Source organism: Salvelinus alpinus, chromosome 3, assembly GCF_045679555.1.
Source record: "Salvelinus alpinus chromosome 3, SLU_Salpinus.1, whole genome shotgun sequence".
In the NCBI taxonomy this organism is placed as follows: Eukaryota; Metazoa; Chordata; class Actinopteri; order Salmoniformes; family Salmonidae; genus Salvelinus; species Salvelinus alpinus.
Window position 1 is genome coordinate 18,185,868 of NC_092088.1, and position 18,978 is coordinate 18,204,845.

Here is an 18,978-nt window from a genome sequence, read left to right on the forward strand (position 1 = left end):
CTTCTTGGTAAGCAACTCCAGTGTAGATTTGGCCTTCTGTTTTAGGTTATTGTCCTGCTGAAAGGTGAATTAATCTCCCAGTGTCTGGTGGAAAGCAGACTGAACCAGGTGTTCCTCTAGGATTTTGCCTGTGCTTAGCTCCATTCCATTTATTTTTTATCCTGAAAACTCCCCAGTCCTCAATGATTACAAGCATGCCCATAACATGATGCAGCCACCACTATACCTGAAAATATGGAGAGTGGTACTCCGTAATGTGTTTTATTGGATTTGCCCCAAACATAACACTTTGTATTCAGGACAAAAAGTTAACTTGCTTTACCACATTTTTTTGCAGTATTACTTCAGTGCCTTGATGCAAACAGGCTGCATGTTTTGGAATATTTTTATTCTGTTCAGGCTTCCTTCTTTTCACTCTGTCAATTAAGTTAGTATTGTGGAGTAACTACAATGTTGTTGATCCATTCTCAGTTTTCTCCTATCACAGATATTAAACTCTGTAACTGTTTTAAAGTCACCACTGGCCTCATGGTGAAATACCTGAGCGGTTTCGTTCCTCTCCAGTAACTGTGTTAGGAAAGACGCCTGTATCTTTGTAGTGACTAGTGTATTGATACACCATCCAAAAGTGTAATAACTTCACCATGCTCAAACAGATATTCAATGTCTGCTTTTTTATTTTTACTCATCTACCAATAGATGCCCTTCTTTGCGAGGCATTGGAAAACCTCGCTGGTCTTTGTGGTTGAGTCTGTGTTTGAAATTCACTGCTCGACTGAGGGACCTTACAGATGATTGTATGTGTGGGGTACGGAGTCATTCAAAAAAATCACGTTAGACACTTATTACACACAGAGGGAGTCAATACAACTTATGCGAGTTGTTAAGCAAATCATTACTCCTGAACTGATTTAGTTTTGACAAAACAAAGGGGTTGAATGCTTATTGACTCAAGACTTTTCAGCTTTATATTTTTTATACATTTGTAAACATTTTTAATAACAATTCCACTTTAACATTATGGGGTATTGTGTGTAGGCCAGTGACAAAAAAAATCTAAATGTTAAAGTCAAGGGGTGGGAATACATTCTTAAGGCACTGTAGATGTATGGGACAGGGGATGTAGTTGATGGCCTCAGGTCCTAGACTGCAGGGTGAGGTGTTGAACCATGTCTGGCTGCTGGGCCTGGCGCTTGATGAATTCTAGTGTCCTGACCTGTCAAGAAAAAGAGGGCGACTAAGAAATAAACCATATTCTGTGTTGTGTATGTAGAGATAGTGAATATCTCTTCATGTTTTGTTCTTGCACCTAAAACTGCCTGTGTTTTACTCACGGAGGTGCGTGTGTGGCTCAGATTCCACAGGTTGAGTTTGTTGTTACATAGCTCCCCATGAGCCAAGAGGCAGCCAAACAGAGAGAAGGCTAGACTACCCTGTCTAGGAACACTCTATAGCACAAAGAGGAAGAACGGGAAGGGATAAGAGAGGACAGTTAAGTAAAACATGTTCTATGGAAAAATACAAAGAACATGTATAAGCAGCGACTTTGATTCCAATGATTCTTTCATTTCACATTATCTCTATATTTCTAAAGTCTACTCTGAGAAATCAATATCATATGGTCCTCTGTAGCTCAGTTGGTAGAGCATGGGCTTGCAACATCAGGATAGTGGGTTGGATTCCCAGTACCACTCGTACTTGGTTAGAGCCATGGGCCAGTAACTGAAAGGTTGCTGGATCGAATCCCCAAGCTGACAAGGTAAAAATATGTTGTTCTGCCCCTGAGCAAGGCAGTTAACCCACTGTTCCCCGGGCGCCGAAGACATGGATGTCGATTATGGCAGCCCCCCGCACCTCTCTGATTCAGAGGGGTTGGGTTAAATGCGGAAGACACATTTCAGTTGAATGCATTCAGTTGTAGAACTGAATGCATAACCGTAAGTTGCTTTGGATAAAAGGGTCTGCAAAATGTTGTTGTTGGCCTAAATGGCATAAAGTACCAGTCAAAAGTTTGGACACACCTACTCATTCAAAGGTTTTTCTTATTTTTTTTTACTATTTTCTACATTTTAGAATAATAGTGAAGACATCAAAACGATGAAATAACACATGGAATCATGTAGTAACCAAAAAAGAGTTAAACAAATCAAATTTGAGATTGTTCAAAGTAGCCACCCTTTGCCTTGATGACAGCTTTGCACACTCTTGGCATTCTCTCAACCAGCTTCATGAGGTAGTCACCTGGAATGCATTTCAATTAACAGGTGTGCCTTAAGTTAATTCGTGGAATTTCTTTCCTTAATACATTTGAGCCAATCAGTTGTTGTGACAAGGTAGCGGTGGTATACAGCAACAACAAGGTAGGGGTGGTATACAGAAGAAACTACAGTCCATCATTACTTTAAGACACGGTCAGTCAATCCGGAACATTTCAAGAACTTTAAAAGTTTATTCAAGTGCAGTCGCAAAACCAAGAGTCACGTCTGGAGGAAACCTGGCACCATCCCTACGGTGAAGCATGGTGGTGGCAGCATCATGCTGTGGGGATGTTTTTCAGCTGCAGGGACTGGGGGACTAGTCAGGATCGAGGCAAAGATGAAAGGAGCAAAGTACAGAGAGATCCTTGATGAAAACATGCTCCTGAGTGCTCAGGACCTCACTCGCAAATGCTTCATAATGTATTTCTTTGTAGGCTATATCCTTAAAATAATACGCCATACCATCTGGTTTGCACTTAGTGGGACTATCATTTGTTTTTCAACAGGACAATGACCCAATACACCTCCAGGCTGTGTAAGGGCTATTTGACCAAGAAGGAGCGTGATGGAGTGCTGCATCAGATGACCTGGCCTCCATAATCACCCGACCTCAAACCAATTGAGATGGTTTGGGATGAGTTGGACCGCAGAGTGAAGGAAAAGCAGTCAACAAATGCTCAGCATATGTGGGAACTCCTTCAAGACTGTTGGAAAAGCATTCCAGGTGAAGCTGGTTGAGAGAATGTCAAGAGGCAGAGGGTGGCTACTTTGAAGAATCGAAACTCTAAAATATGTTTTAATTTTTTTTGGTTACTACATGATTCCATAATTGTTTTTCATAGTTTTGATGTCTTCACTATTATTCTACAATGTAGAAAATAGTAAAAAATAAAGAAAAACCCTTGAATGTGCAGGTGTGTCCAAACTTTGACTGGTACTGTAGATAGTGCTGTGGTGTGACAAACCCTGACTAAAGCAGCAGTCTTATGGGAGTGGCTCCCCCTCATCACACAGCTTGTCTCCATGGCCAGCTGGTTCACAGCCTGAAAAGAAGATAATAAGTTGAGTGCATTTACAGTATGTGCTCTATGTGTAACCTTTGGAAAATTATTACAACGTTTAACTAGATCGATATCAACTGTCAAAAGAAGTCGGTTTGTATTGCAATTACAGAACTACACACAAGTTAATAAAGGTCAACCATGTCTAGGTGTGGTCTAGGTGTCGCATGTATGTATGTGCACACACACAGATAAGACGATGTAGATAAGGGCTTATGAGGGGGTATGGTTGGCCCCTTGGCTGTTTTCACGTGGAGGGGGGGTCACTGTCCGTCAGCCTTGGAAATGCAGGAGGAGAAGTAGTGCGGACCCATTGGAGGGGTATTCAGTCAGACACTCACCATGCGTATGAAGCCATTGATCAGTAAGGCCAGAGATCTCTTCTCATCCTCCAGAGTCAGCGCACTAAAGGACACAGAGAGAGTAGGGTCACTTTATAACACACCCACCCACAGTTGACTATTTACTTTACAGAGTCGTGCATGGTCTTGCAGACGTGCAGTAGAGCATTGAGGATAACAGGGTCTCTAGTGTGCTCCTGTTGGTGTCTGAAGGGACAGACACAGACAGACATTCGGGATAGACACATGGATACATGCACAGAAGCAAACTGAGTTCACATAGAAAAGAGCTGAAGAGATATTTAGCTTGGGTGTCATTAGCCACTTAGCATGACATCAACCAAGGTGTTGCCTAAACCAGACGTACTTGATGAAGACGTCCATGATGGAGAGACACACCTTCACCCTGACGCTGTCCTTCTGGAACATGTCCACGAAGGGAAGGAAACGCTCCTAAGGGAGAATCATAGAGAAACTAGTTAGATCGATCCACTGACAAACACAAGTGATTGTGTGAGACTGGAGAATATCAAACCAAGTCTTACCATGGAGAAGAGGATAGAGAAGTCATGAAAGTAGGTGAGGGTCTTCCTTATCACGGACTGGAACTGAGCATAGGCATCCTCAAAGGCATGATCCGGCATAATGTGCTTGATGATGTCAGAGAGCACAGTGTTGACCTCACGTTTTTGAGAGAAAGAGGAAATAAGGATTATACTAGCATGAATCATTTGGAGACCCTGATGCTTACAACTCTTTCATTGGCAGTCTGTTTTGGAATGGATGGCCAGTAATAATCTGGTCCTGAACATCTCTAAAACTAAGAGCATTGTATTTGGTACAAATCATTCCCTAAGGTCTAGACCTCAGCTGAATCTGGTAATGAATAGTGTGGTTGTTGAACAAGTTGAGGAGACAAAATTACTTGGCGTTACCTTAGATTGTAAACTGTCATGGTCAAAACATAGATTCAATGGTTGTAAAGATAGGGAGAGGTCTGTCCGTGATAAAGAGATGGTCTGCTTTTTTGACACCACACTCCAAAAAGCAAGTCCTGCAGGCTCTAGTTTAGTCTAATCTTGATTATTGTCCAGTCATGTGGTCCAGTGCTGCAAGGAAAGACCTAGTTAAGCTGCAGCAGGCCCAGAACAGAGCGGCATGTCTTGTGCTTCATTGTAATCAGAGGGCTGATATAAATACTATGCATGCCAGTCTCTCTTGGTTAAGAGTTGAGGAGAGACTGACTGCATCACTTCTTCTTTTTATAAGAAACATTGTTTTGAAAATCCCAAATTGTTTGCATAGTCAACTTACACACAGCTCTGACACACACACGTATCCCACCAGACATGCCACCAGGGGTCTTTTCACAGTCCCCAAATCCAGAACAAATTCAAGCGTACAGTATTATATGGAGCCATTATTGCATGGAACTCCGTTGCACCTCATATTGCTCAAGTGAACAGCAAACCTGGTCTCAAAAACAGATAAAGCAGCACCTCACGGCACAACGCCTCTCCCCTATTTGACTTAGATAGTTTGCGTGCGTGCATTGATATGTAGGCTACTTATGCTTTTTTGTAAAAACTTTTTTTGAAATGTAGTTCTGTGCTTGTCTATTGATGTTCTGTATTATGTCATGTTTCATATTTTGTGTGGACCCCAGGAAGATTAGCTGCTGCTTTTGCAACAGCTAATGGGGATCCTAATAAAATACCCACAGTGAAGTGACGACAGGTGAACTCCACCCTGATCTCAGCACAGTTGATGTAATCCTGGAATAAGAGAAGGTAACATTTACAACCTGACCATTTGTCCATGTGCATCACCAAGCATGTCTTCATCGTCTAATAGGGTTATTATTTGTTGTGCACCTGTGTACTGCGCACTTTGGTGATGACCTTATTATATAGAGCCAATCCTAAATGTATTTTTGATACTGTCGCAAAGCTAACTAAAAATCAGCGTTCCCCAAGAGAGGATGGCTTTCACTTCAGCAGTGATAAATTCAACTTCTTTGATGAAAAGATCATAATCATTAGAAAGCAAATGACGGACTCCTCTTTAAATCTGCGTATTTCTCCAAAGCTCAGTTGTCCTGAGTCTGCACAACACTGCCGTGACCTAGGATCAAGAGAGACAATCAAGTTTTTTAATACTAAATCTCTTGACACATTGATGAAAATAGTCTTGGCCTCTAAACCTTCAAGCTGCATACTGGACCCTATTCCAACTAAACTACTGAAAGAGCTGCTTACTGTGCATGGCCCTCCAATGTTGAACATAATAAACGGCTCCCTATCCACCGGATGTGTACCAAACTCACTAAAAGTGGCAGTAACAAAGCCTCTCTAGAAAAAGCCAAACCATGACCCAGAAAATATTTTAAAAACTATCGGGCCTATATCGAAACTCCCATTCCTATCAATTTTTTTTGAAAAAGCTGTTGCACAGAAACGCAATGCCTTCCTGAAGACAAACAATGTATACGAAACGCTTCAGTCTGGTTTTAGACCCCATCATAGCACTGAGACGGCACTCGTGAAGGTGGTAAATTAACTTTTAATGGTGTCAGACCAAGGCTCTGCATCTGTCCTCGTGCTCCTAGACCTTAGTGCTGCTTTTGATACCATCGATCACCACATGCTTTTGGAGAGATTGGAAACCCAAATTGGTCTACACAGACAAGTTCTGTCCTGGTTTAGATCTTATCTGTCTTTGTGGATGGTTTGTCATCTGACAAATCAACTGTAAATGTAGGTGTTCCTCAAAGTTCCGTTTTAGGACCACTATTGTTTTCACTATATATTTTACCTCTTGGTGATGTCATTCGGAAACATAATGTTAACTTTCACTGCTATGCGGACAACACACAGCTGTACATTTCGATGAAACATGGTGAAGCCCCAAAATTGCCCACCCTGGAAGCCTGTGTTTCAGACATAAGGAAGTGGATGGCGTCAAATGTTTTACTTTCAAACACGGACAAAACAGAGATACCTAGTTCTAGGTCCCAAGAAACAAAGAGATCTTCTGTTGGATCGGACAATTATTCTTGATGGTTGTACAGTCGTCTCAAATAAAACTGTGAAGGACCTCGGCGTTACTTTGGACCCTAATCTCTCTTTTGACGAAAATATCAAGAATATTTCAAGGACAGCTTTTTTCCATCTTCGTAACATTGCAAAAATCTCAAACTTTCTGTCGAAAAATGATTCAGATTAATCCATGCTTTTGTCACTTCTAGATTAGACTACTGCAATGCTCTACTTTCCGGCTACCTGGATAAAGCACTAAATAAACTTCATTTAGTGCTAAACACGGCTGCTAGAATTTTGACTAGAACCAAAAAATGTGATCATGCCTCAGGACTACCTGGCCTGATGACTGCTTGCTGTCCCCAGTCCACCTGGTCGTGCTGCTGCTCCAGTTTCAACTGTTCTGCCTGTGGCTATGGAACCCTGACCTTTTCACCGGACGTGCTACTTGTCCCAGACCTGCTGTTTTCGACTCGCTCTCTCTACCTTTGCAAATATTGCAGTGTGTTTGTATTAATGCAGGTCAATCAATCAATCAAATGTATTATATAGTCCTTTTTACGTCAGCCGATGCCACAAAGGGCTATACAGAAACCCAGCCTAAAACCCCAAACAGCAAGCATTGCAGATGTAGAAGCAAGGTGGCTAGGAAAAACTCCCTAGAATGGCAGGAACTTAGGAAGACACTTAGAGAGGAACCAGGCTCTGAGGGTTGGCCAGTCCTCTTCTGGCTGTGCCGGGTGGAGATTATACTTTGATGCCGAATGTTGTTAGTTAGAAAGCTGACTTCGAGAAAAAACAGTCAAGACAAAGTTGACAGCTTCTGACTAGTTATGACAGCAAGATCATGACAGCAATATCAGGCAAGTACACGCATTTTAATTTGCTGTTATGCATCTAGCTATGTTATTTTAATGTGATGTTTATACTCTTAAGATTTAAAGAACAGCAAAGACCGATTTTTGATCAGAAAATAGTCATCTTTCCACTGCACAGATGCCGTCTCTCTCCAGTCATATGACGTCTCCACTTCCTGCTTGGAGTACCAATTTTGAGAACGATGTTTTCTCCTCTAATAAAGAAATGTTTCCAGATTTAATTTATGGTACTCATTAAACATGAAAATCCCCAAAGGATGGATGATGTAGCGCAGCTTGAATCAATCAACAGATTAGCAGGGAACGGTTTTATTTACATCTTGAAAAGTACAAAAAAAAATCATTTCCCATGATCCAATGCATGCCCAAAGGGGTACGACGTCTCGAGGATTTTTGACACAAGAAAATAAGATAGGCTGCTTCCGCGCGCGATTTATAATGGTTTGCTCACTTTGCGAAATCTCTTGAGTGTAGCTAACGTTTCACAGTTATAATGACTTGAATGTCAATGCATTTAACCTAGCTGGTCCTATCATCTCTGAAGATAAGGTGAGTGAAATATTTTGATTATTGGCATATCAATGGTGTCAGTACTAGTAATTAGCCAGCTAGTTATCATAGCTAACTGCTAGCGAGCCATCATAAAATGGCAATATTTTGCAATCAACACACATCTCAGATTGTATTCTAATGTCATGGAGCGGCCTGCCAGCGGATAACTCAGCAATCAAGATTGCCAGGCTGGTGGCACCCTATCAACATGGTTTGTCTTTTGTGGTAGCCAGCGGCAACAGATATTAACATGACACTGAGTATGCTTGTCTGTGCCTTAAAGCGGCAATCGGAGGTTGAAACAAGAATAAGACATACTCCTCGAGTCCTGCCACCTTTTCGGTAAAAGGCTGAGAAATGGGTCTGGAGAAATGTTAGCTCTCAATCTCAAATTCACCAGCAGAGCTATGGACACAATGACTGAGCCATCCATGACATCAACATGATCGTTTTAACCATGTTGAGGCTATATAGGGTTTGTTTACAAACATTTGAGTAATGGTTCTGATGGGGTACGACAGTTGAACTAAGCTCATGAGACATTTCTAACTTAAATTCTTCAATAATTGATGGGTAAATATAATTAATTTATGTCCGAAAATGTATGTAGTAACTGCAGATTGCCCCTTTTTAACGTTAGAGACCCCTGTAACATGAAGACTAGACAGAAGTCAGGGCTATGTTATTTGTACAGTCAGCGCAGAGCTATTCCAAATGTTTTGAGTGTTGATGGCGTGAATGTGATCATAGAAATGTAGTACTTTAGGATGTAGAACTTACTGTTCAGTGGTGACTGCATTAACATTCTATTTTGTAGAATAGGATTCTTTTCTTAATATGTGAATATGTCATTTGCATCCCTTCGGATTGTAGAATGAGGCCATTTTCTGGAGTACAATAACCCCAATAAACAACTCCATCATTCCCTGGGCCCAGTGCTGTCAACACCGGTGTAAATGTTTACCCCGAGGACTGAACCAAGAGACACAGCAGTAGCACAGAGAGAGAGAGAGAGAAGTCTTGAGCAGAAGCAACAAACAGACCGAAGTGTCCGTTTTAGAGTTGTCAGTGCAGCTTGCCAAGTTGCAAGGCCTGTGCTGCACACAAATATGCTAAGCCAGTTTCAGGGACAGACAGGGCAAAGCTTATTACCCTGGCAGAGCAGAGGTGACAATTTCCTTGCTGGGCAGATTTGGAGGTTGCCGTAGAGACTGCCCTCGCTGCCTTAAAGAGCTTAATTGTTGTGTTTTAAAACTGAGAATTAAGGGGTTAATCTGAGATTGCGGAAAAACGAGCTTTCTGATGGTGATGATCAGGTTTAGAGATTGATTGCATGTTCACATTTTGTTCATACTGGTTTGTTCCAATATGTCACTCTGAACTCTACCTTTGGAAATTCATGTGTAGTTAGTAGGTAGTCAACAACAGCCTGTCGATTTGGCAGGAAACCACCCCTAATCTTTTCCAGTTCCACGCAGCTTTTCTATGACTGGCATGCTGCCATATGCTGATCAATGATCTCCGTAATACTGGGTGACTTCATGGTCACCTGTTGGCATTATTCGATTTCTGTCATTCTATCTGCGCAGGTTGTAAAGAGGGATTACATACTCTCTGCATATTGACAACAGAGGGGGCAGTTGTAGGCCAAACAGCTGGCCACAGTGAAGGTCCCAGCATTATAATTGATGATTAGGCCTTACAAATGTAATTAAAAGTTGGAACGAATGCCCCTCTTCACTTTTCTGGAAATTGCACAATTAAAGCAAAAAAGATGTCCCCAAGCCTCCAGTGAAGAGAGAAACAACTTTCCCTCAAGTTATGGCTGAACCTTGCCTAATTTAGCCTCCCAAAAGGCAAAAATATCTTGATTTGGTCGCTAGATGTTGAACTAAGGTTGCTATAGTATGTTAACAAGATAGTCTACTTCTGTTTTGTTGTTCACTCGCCTCACTCAAAAAAATTATCTGTAAAACATTTAACAAAATGTGTATGGCCTTAGCGTTCTGGAGAGCCTAACCAATGTTTCCCCCTTATCGGTGTAACTAATACTCACTTTCATGAAATTGATGCCCCAAATGGGTGTCCACTTATTCCCCTCTTAGGAAATTCATCCTTGGGCTTTTGGTGTCTTATAAGGTTACTGGTTTTGCATACCCAAGGTCTTTCAATAGAAGGCTCGGCCACAGAACTGTATTTCTAATGAATTATTAACATTATACGTTTTGTGAGAGTGGACGCACTCATTACCTGATAGCCCTGTCCCATTTTCTGGACATGCATCCTTTGGTTCCATTGGAAACGGCACTCACCTGGTTTTAATTACTTTAATGCCTTGTCTTCGCTCTGTGGAGAGGAAGACTGCGCTGAGCAGACGTCTCTCTTGATGAGCTTTTCTAGGTCTTGGAGAGCTGGTTGTTGTTAAGCATTTAAAGGGATACTTCAGGATTTTGGCAATGAGGCCTTTTATCTACACCAGAGTCAGATAAACTCGTTGATACCATTTTTATGTCTCTGTGTCCAGTATGAAGGAAGATGGAGGTAGTTTCGCAAGCTAATGCAATTAGCAATTGCGCTAGTTAGCAACTTCCTTCAAACTGCACGCGGAGACATAAAAATGGTATCCACGAGTTCATCTGACTGGGGAAATAAAGGGCCTCTGCCAAAATCCTGAAGTATCCCTTTAATTGAGAGATAAGATGAGGTTCTTCAGTTTTTTTAAGGAGAGTGGAATTCCACCCGTTTTGTATTGTTTTCATGTTTTATTCAGACAGATTAGAATTAAAGAAGGAGCTTGAGGAGAAGAACACATTAGGAATGGTGGATGCGGGGATTGAACCCTGGTCTCTGAAGTCGCAGTATGTGTCGAGCTGGGAGTGTTACCACTCAACCGTGGGTTGTATTTCTCAAAGAAAGAGTGACGACGATGACATCATCTGCAATATGGATGACTGTACATTCCAAGTTCTTCTTTCCGGTCGTAGTAGTTTTTCACCTGCTTCTGTGTTGTGTTTCTGTGGAAGACTGGGCCATGCGCAGCTGGAGGTGGCAGTTCTCCAGGATGATGAGCCTTTGCCTGCGCTGGTGCCGGCTGTGTCCTAAGCGAGGGGTGCGTCCCAGCAAACCCCGGAGGAAGCTAGGAGAGCTGTGGAGCTACTGGAAGCTGCTGCTCAACTCCCTCTACTTCAACAGCCTCACCAACTCTGACACCTACCTGGACTGTGTCTTTGAACCCATCTACTGGATTGTGGACAATGTGACTCGCTGGTTTGGGGTGGTAAGTCAATAGATCACTTTTCTGGTACATTTGATATTTTATATACATTTGAGTCATTTTAACAGATGCTTTTATCCAGAGCAACTTTCACGAACAGTTAGGGTCAAGTGCCTTGCATAAGGGCACGTCAACAGATTTTTCACCTAGTTGGTTTGGGGATTCAAACCAGCAACCTTTCGGTTACTGGCCCAACGCTCTTAACTGCTAGGCTATCTGCTGCCCTGTCTGTAGATGTACAGTCAAATAGCTTTGTTTTAATGTAGTTCATTAAATATAGGCTAGTTAATTAAATATCCCATGTTTGGTTACATTAACCTTTTTGCTCTTCCATTTTTTTCCCCCACAGTTTTTTCGCCTTTCACGCTCCCTCATGAGTTGTTCCCTCTGTTCGTGTCCTCCTCTCCTCTGTTCCCAGGTATTTGTGTGCCTGGTGATTGCCCTCACCAGCTCTGTGGTGGTCATTGTCTACCTGTGCCTGTTGCCTGTTATCCTCAACACCTACCCACTGCAGTGGATCATCTGGCACCTCACCTATGGCCACTGGGTCCTCATGATGGTCCTCTTCCACTACTACAAGGCCACCACCACCTCCCCTGGACACCCACCACAGGTGAGGTGCCCGCTCCAATGCCTGCAGAAACACGGTTTTGTGAAGACACAGGCTATAGGCAGTTTTAGGTGTGGTTGTGAAATAACTGTCTTCTATTTCCCTTTTTTTGGTTTGTTTCTCAGGTTAAAAGTGATACACCGTCAGTGACCATCTGTAAGAAATGCATCGTCCCCAAACCAGCCAGGACTCACCACTGCAGCATCTGCAATACGTAAGTTAAGGACTCTGTCAGTCATTAGATGTCATCAAGAAATACAAAATCTCTACTGGATAGCTCTAGTCCATGGCGCAGGTCAATCACACTGAGTGACTTTCTTTCATTCCAGGTGTATTCTGAAGATGGATCACCACTGTCGTATCCTTTCTATCGAGACCCACAAACAGTCTTCAACATCTCACCTGTCTCATTCCTTTTTTTGTGTAATCTTTTTATTTGAATTTAATACATGTTAAAACCCAAGGGACGGGACAGTCATTCAATTGAATAATCTCTCGCATTCCTACATGTTTTATCTTTGTTAGATCTGCCTCATTGCCCTTAACTTGCCTTGTGACGCTAGCTTGGCTCAACAACTGTGTGGGCCACTTCAACCACCGCTACTTTTTCTCCTTCTGCCTGTACATGACCATGGGCTGCATGTACTGCAGCGTCAGCTGCAAAGACATGTTCATAGAGGCCTACAACGCTGTCGAGGTGAGGGAGATCAACAGACGGAAGAATGTCAACTTCTTAGAGGTTCTAGAAGGCTTGACATTTTGACTTTCAAAGAGTATTCGGAGTACTGCCCTCCGTGTAAATCATGCCTTGTTATTGACATGTGGACCAAACACCCTGATTGAGTGAGGCCGCTTGGTTCATGACTGTTTGGATAGAGTCTGGCATGTCTTTGCCACATTTTTCCTGCTGTTATGTGCTAGGTGAGGCGTGGGCTTGTCGTATAGGTAAGCGAAAGGCCATACATTCTGAGCATGATGTGTCAAGTTGAGCTGCCGCAAGTTTAGCTAAAGAGACAGGCAAAAGACAGCAGCCAAGCAAAGCTGGCTAAGGGAGCGCCAAGGGAGCTTTGGAATGTAGGAATCAAAGACATCAGATGAAACATTAACAGCAATTAAATGCACTTGTTTCTTGTCAAGTCCACTGAGAAGGCTCATGGCTGTTTGTCTAATGTCATTTAAAGTCTCCAGGATCAAGATCACTTACTGTTTTGACACCAGTCCACCATGGTAAGATGGGAGTTAATATAGTAACAGATCCTATGGCTCTTAGGCAACACCTCACTGTTTTAGATTTTTTTAAATGCTTCCATCGCTGTGAGACAAATTCTCTCTAGCTACAGAGGTATCATGATGATAACCCATAACCAGTCTAGTCGATAGTTTCCCTCACTATTATGAGTTCTGATTGAGCTAGTCAATAGCACTAACTTTCTCTCCTGCATTTGGCTGTTATCCCCCAAATGGCATTTTATTCCCTATATAGGGCACTACTTTTGACCAGAGCATTGTGGGCCCTGGTCAAAAGTAGTGCACTACATATGGAATAGGGTGCGATTTGGGATGTAACCAGTGTGTGTATTGACATTGTTCCATTAGCAGTGTGAATGGGGAGCCACAGAGGGATCCAGTGATAAGAGTAGGCGACAGACTGCTTCTCAGTCTGGCCATGTAGTACAAAAGGTTCTCGAAATCACAGCACTCAGAACAGGGCCTGGTTTTCCAAAAGCATCTTAAGGTTGTTTGGGAAACCGGGCCCTGGTGTGTTGGCCAAAATTAAAACTGCAGATTAATTTGTGGAGGGTACTCAAAAAAGATGTTGAAAGTCATCATTTTTTGGCCCGGTAGTACTACAGATTGACAGGCTGCAAAGGTCCACTGGGCAACACTGGGTCCCACTGTCAATTAACAATCAACATTTGACAACGAGGCAATCATCTCCATGTGTAGTATGGGGACTTCTATGTTTCCCTGCCCAGTGAGACTGCAGCTCTCTCCTCAAGCCAGGCAAAGTCCCATGTGATTGGTAGTTAGTTCGAGGTCCCTTGGCTATGATTGGCTACGATTGGCTACAGACTTGGCATCTAGAGTTTTGCTGATTTGCCACTAGTTGCATCCTGAGGACCGTGGATGTGCTCCTTTGTTAACCCAGCTACTGTTTGTGATTGGGCTTTTTTGTGGTTGGTGGTTTAACTCTGTGGAATACTCATTGGTATCACATTTACTAATTGAACTGTAACTTGAGTGAGACCATTCTGCACATTTTAAAGTGCGTTTCTAGCTTAAACGGTGTAGGAGGAGTAGCGTGTTTAAGGTTGAAAATTTAAGCTGGGGTTTTTGCTGTGCAAGCCCCACAAACTGCTTTTCATGTAGGGTCTTTACATTGTTTGCTTTTGCTTTCTTTCTAGAGCTACTATCAGACCCCACCAGCACTGTTTTCCTTCAGGGAAAAGTTGGTCCACAATGGTGTCATTTTCCTTTGGGTGCTGACAAGGTGAGACGAATTTGTAACCGCTAAAAGTTTGGGGTTTTGTTGTGGTGAACTGCTATGGCTGTTCTGTGTGTGTTCTCAAATAGACCTCATCTTGAGTTGTGTTCAGTACAGTCGTGGCCAAAAGTTTTGAATGACACAAATTTTCAAAGTCTGCTGCCTCGGTGTCTTTAGATATTTTTGTCAGATGTTACTATGGAATACTGACGTATAATTACAAGGATTTCATACGTGTCAAATGCTTTTATTGACAATTACATGAAGTTGATGCAAAGAGTCAAAATTTGCAGTGTTGACCCTTCTTTTTCAAGACCTCTGCAATCCGCCCTGGCATGCTGTCAATTAACCTCTGCGCCACATCCTGACTGATGGCAGCCCATTCTTGCATAATCAATGCTTGCAGTTTGTCAGAATTTGTGGGTTTTTGTTTGTCCACCCACCTCTTGAGGATTGACCACAAGTTCTCAATGGGATTAAGATCTGGGGAGTTTCCTGGCCATGGACCCAAAATATCGATGTGTTGTTCCCCGAACCACTTAGTTATCACTTTTGCCTTATGGCAAGGTGCTCCATCATGCTGGAAAAGGCATTGTTCGTCACCAAACTGTTCCTGGATGGTTGGGAGAAGTTGCTCTCGGAGGATGTGTTGGTACCATTCTTTATTCATGGCTATGTTCTTAGGCACAATTGTGAGTGAGCCCACTCCCTTGGCTGAGAAGCAACCCCACACATGAATGGTCTCAGGATGCTTTACTGTTGGCATGACACAGGACTGATGGTAGCGCTCACCTTGTCTTCTCCAGACAAGCTTTTTTTCCGGATGCCCCAAACATTCGGAAAGGGGATTCATCAGAGAAAATGACTTTACCCCAGTCCTCAGCAGTCTAATCCTTGTACCTTTTGCAGAATATCAGTCTCTCCCTGATGTTTTTCCTGGAGAGAAGTGGCTTCTTTGCTACCCTTCTTGACACTAGGCCATCCTCAAAAAGTCTTCGCCTCACTGTGTGTGCAGATGCACTCACACCTGCCTGCTGCCATTCCTGAGCAAGCTCTGTACTGGTGGTGCCGCGATCCCGCAGCTGAATCAACTTTAGGAGACAGTCCTGGCGCTTGCTGGACTTTCTTGGGCGCCCTGAAGCCTTCTTCACAACAATTGAACCGCTCTCCTTGAAGTTCTTGATGATCCGGTAAATGGTTGATTTCGGTGCAATCTTACTGGTAGCAATATCCTTGCCTGTGAAGTCCTTTTTGTGCAAAGCAATGATGATGGCATGTGTTTCCTTGCAGGTAACCATAGGTAACAGAGGAAGAACAATGATTCCAAGCACCACCCTCCTTTTGAAGTTTCCAGTCTGTTATTTGAACTCAATCAGCATGACAGAGTGATCTCCAGCCTTGTCCTCGTCAACACTCACACCTGTGTTAACGAGAGAATCACTGACATGTCAGCTGGTCCTTTTGTGGATTCAGTTAATTTGCATGGCAGAGGGACTTTGCAATTAATTGCAATTCATCTGATCACTCTTCATAACATTCTGGAGTATATGCAAATTGCCATCATACAAACTGAGGCAGCAGACTTTGTGAAAATTAATATTTGTCATTCTCAACTTTTGGCCACGACTGTACAATTGACAGATGGTCATGATCGCTGTTTGTATTCCCTGCAGTTCGGTGGCAGTTGCTCTGGGAGGTCTGACACTGTGGCATGCTATCCTCATCACTCGAGGAGAGACCAGTGTGGAGAGACACATCAACAAGAAAGAAATCAGACGTTTAAAGGAGAAAGGAAAGGTGAGGCTTATTGGACTCTCTATGGGTTTACCAAAATATCAACATGGTGTACCAGTTCGGAATGAGTGAGTAAAGCCTGTTTCTCTTTTGTAAGGTGTTCCGAAATCCATACCACTATGGGAAAATAAACCATTGGAAAGTTTTGTTTGGCGTGGAGGAGACAAGGTAAGCCTTGTTTTTAGGCTGTTGTGAAACATACATGATTGTTCTTACTGAGTTGGTTTGTCTTCCTCTTCCCACAGTCACTGGTTGACCAGAGTCCTCCTGCCGTCTAGCCATGTTCCCCATGAAGATGGACTGATATGGGAATGCCCTCGGGCTCTCACCAGAAGAGACCCGATGACCATCTAACCTCACTACTCACTGCTGCTGGACAGTTCCTCATCTCCACTTTATGGGCCATAATCACTGCTATGGCCCCTGGATGGTGGGGTAGACAGAAGACTTATTTTAGCCTCTGAGGAGTGGGCTATTTGGTGTTGATTGTGGCCCATGAGTCCAGGGACCTTAATCAGACCTCCAGTCACTGTCATGTGAAGTGAACTGATGGTCCTGTCTTTAATTGGCTCCTTGTCTTGTGAACTGACTGTGTTTTTGTACTGTTAGGTATGTTGTCCAAAGTTGATGTGAAGTGTGTGCTTTTTAATTGTACTGAAGTCACAGAAGAAGCAGTTTGGACTTTTTCAGTGCCAAAGAACAGCTTTCCACCAAAGGCTAGGTTCGAGCTAGATAACCACATGCCTTGGCCATTGTCCAACTATGGGTGCGTACTCTGGAGACTCCAGTTAGATTATGGTGCTCATGTTACTGAGCAGTGCCCCTGTCAATATTAGGAATTGTCATAAGATTGCTATGTTAAATCTTTAACCTGGTTTCTATTTGTTAATTATCAGGCACTAATGCAAAGTACAGTTTAATGTATTTTCTACTATTATCCAATCTCTCCCACATTGATTTCCCCACTAAAAAGCGGCGTGTACACTACACGATTTTGGTCCTGATAGCTGTCCCGGTCAAGTTTTTGAAATCGGTATTTTCAAACATGGGTTTTACTTTATCGGCATAAAATCAGCAATGATCTTGTAGTGTGAGATGTGCAACAAGTTTTTAGAATGGTGATAAGCAATAGTCAATGAGAGCTCGCCAGTGAGATGACGTTTCGCATCACACAGAATGTGTAGGTGCTCGAGCCGGAGCCATGAATACTATTAGTACGCGTTTGTACTTCCCTTTAACCAAAGCGTCAAGTCGTTACAGCTCTGAAGTTCACAAGCAATGTTATTGAAATCAAAATGTTGGCTAGATATTTAAACTCTGTATGACAAGCGTGAAAGTCTTAAAAAATAAAGGAGAGCCGCACACTCTAGGAGCTCAGATGCAAAACTATTTATGTCCAACGTTTCGACAGACAAGCCGTCTTCATCAGGGTATAATGACAAACACTGCGAGATGATTCATTTTATATAGTGTCAAAAGACACGCAGGTGTCTGTTATCATGGACAGTTGTGGCCTGATATCAATGGTTAATTATATTAAAATAGCATACAAATACAATTTGGCTACAGCGTGAAAGTCTGACTGAAAACGTTTGAGGCTGTTGAGACCGCTCGTTGTAGCTACATTAAATCTAATAACATTTTTTGCGAGATAGCGTGGTATCTAGAATCCTCACAAGTGAATTATCTTGTAGTGTTTGACCCCTGTCTGTGCCACATCGTTTAGTGCGCACCACTACATTGGCAAGACAACTACAGGAAATAGGTTGTTTAACCTCTACGGAATCCCCCCCCAGGTCATGGTTGCGCTAACGTGATGAGCATGACGTAAGTAGCAAGAACATAGACATATCTGATATGAGCAGAAAGCTTAAATTCTTGTTAATCTAACTGCAATGTCCAATTTACAGTAGCTATTAGTGAAAGAATACCATGCTATTGTTGAGGAGAGTACACAGTTAGGTACTTAAATGTATCAATTAAGCACATGTTGAACAGTAATGCAATGGTTCATTGGATCAGTCTAAAACTTTGCAGAGACTGTTGCCATCTAGTGGCAAATCTAAATTGCACCTAAACTGGAATAATACATTGTGGTCTTTCTCTTGCATTTCAAAGATTTAAAAAAAACTTTTCTTTGTGTTATAGATCTAATGTGTTATTCTCCTACATTAATTTCAAAGTCTTTCCTTTTAAATGGTATCAATAATATGCATATCCTTGCTTCAGGTCCTGAGCTACAAGCAGTTTAGATTTGGGTGTGTCATTTTAGGTGAAAAAAAATAAATAAAAAATGGGTCAGATCCTTGAGGTTTTTATTGTGAGGCTCAGCGACGTTAAGATTTTGAAAGTTGTGTAGTGTACACCCGGCTTAACCAACATTAAGATCACTTAACATGGTCGGAAAGCTGCGGACTTCCTCCTAGCTGATCTCGAATATGGCCACCATAGTTAGAATTCCTAGATTGGTCGGGGGATATTTCTTGTGGCCAGCCTGTAACAGGAGGGAGGGGCTATGTGGTTGACATAGTGAAAGTTGACTGCTGTGACATGACCAATAGAAACTGTTTAACTATATTGCGCACATCTGTATCATTACAATTGATAATACTTTTGATATTAGCTTGTATTGTTAATATTTGATAAAGGATTGTTTTTGGAAACGTCATCCAGCTTCTTTGAGCTCG

At 42.4% G+C, this 18,978-nt stretch overlaps 2 protein-coding genes across 6 annotated transcripts; one reads left to right on the top strand and one right to left on the bottom strand.

Annotated features, from left to right (window-relative positions):
* Positions 1–945: 945 nt before the first annotated feature.
* Positions 946–4,510, bottom strand: LOC139570162 (VPS35 endosomal protein-sorting factor-like). Of its 3 annotated transcripts, XM_071391781.1 has the most exons (6): positions 4,206–4,510; positions 4,028–4,113; positions 3,661–3,724; positions 3,224–3,301; positions 1,335–1,448; positions 1,034–1,216 (listed from the first exon to the last, which is right to left on the bottom strand). In XM_071391781.1, the coding sequence occupies exons 1-6, from the start codon at positions 4,389–4,391 to the stop codon at positions 1,136–1,138; spliced, it is 609 nt and encodes a 202-aa protein (XP_071247882.1). In that variant the 5' UTR covers positions 4,392–4,510; the 3' UTR covers positions 1,034–1,135. The 3 variants fall into 3 exon arrangements, with proteins under 3 accessions (XP_071247883.1, XP_071247882.1, XP_071247881.1); XM_071391782.1 differs by lacking the exon at positions 1,335–1,448 and having other exon boundaries at positions 946–1,216; XM_071391780.1 differs by having other exon boundaries at positions 1,034–1,448.
* A 3,415-nt stretch (positions 4,511–7,925) lies between these two features.
* Positions 7,926–18,959, top strand: LOC139570160 (palmitoyltransferase ZDHHC16B-like). 3 transcript variants are annotated; one of them, XM_071391776.1, is made up of 10 exons: positions 7,926–8,125; positions 11,152–11,405; positions 11,821–12,015; positions 12,138–12,226; positions 12,342–12,370; positions 12,576–12,709; positions 14,418–14,503; positions 16,171–16,294; positions 16,389–16,459; positions 16,537–18,959. In XM_071391776.1, the coding sequence occupies exons 2-10, from the start codon at positions 11,160–11,162 to the stop codon at positions 16,643–16,645; spliced, it is 1,083 nt and encodes a 360-aa protein (XP_071247877.1). In that variant the 5' UTR covers positions 7,926–8,125; positions 11,152–11,159; the 3' UTR covers positions 16,646–18,959. The 3 variants fall into 3 exon arrangements, with proteins under 3 accessions (XP_071247877.1, XP_071247876.1, XP_071247878.1); XM_071391775.1 differs by having other exon boundaries at positions 7,938–8,125; positions 11,752–12,015; XM_071391777.1 differs by lacking the exon at positions 16,389–16,459 and having other exon boundaries at positions 7,938–8,125; positions 11,752–12,015; positions 16,537–17,677.
* The last annotated feature ends 19 nt before the right edge of the window (positions 18,960–18,978 follow it).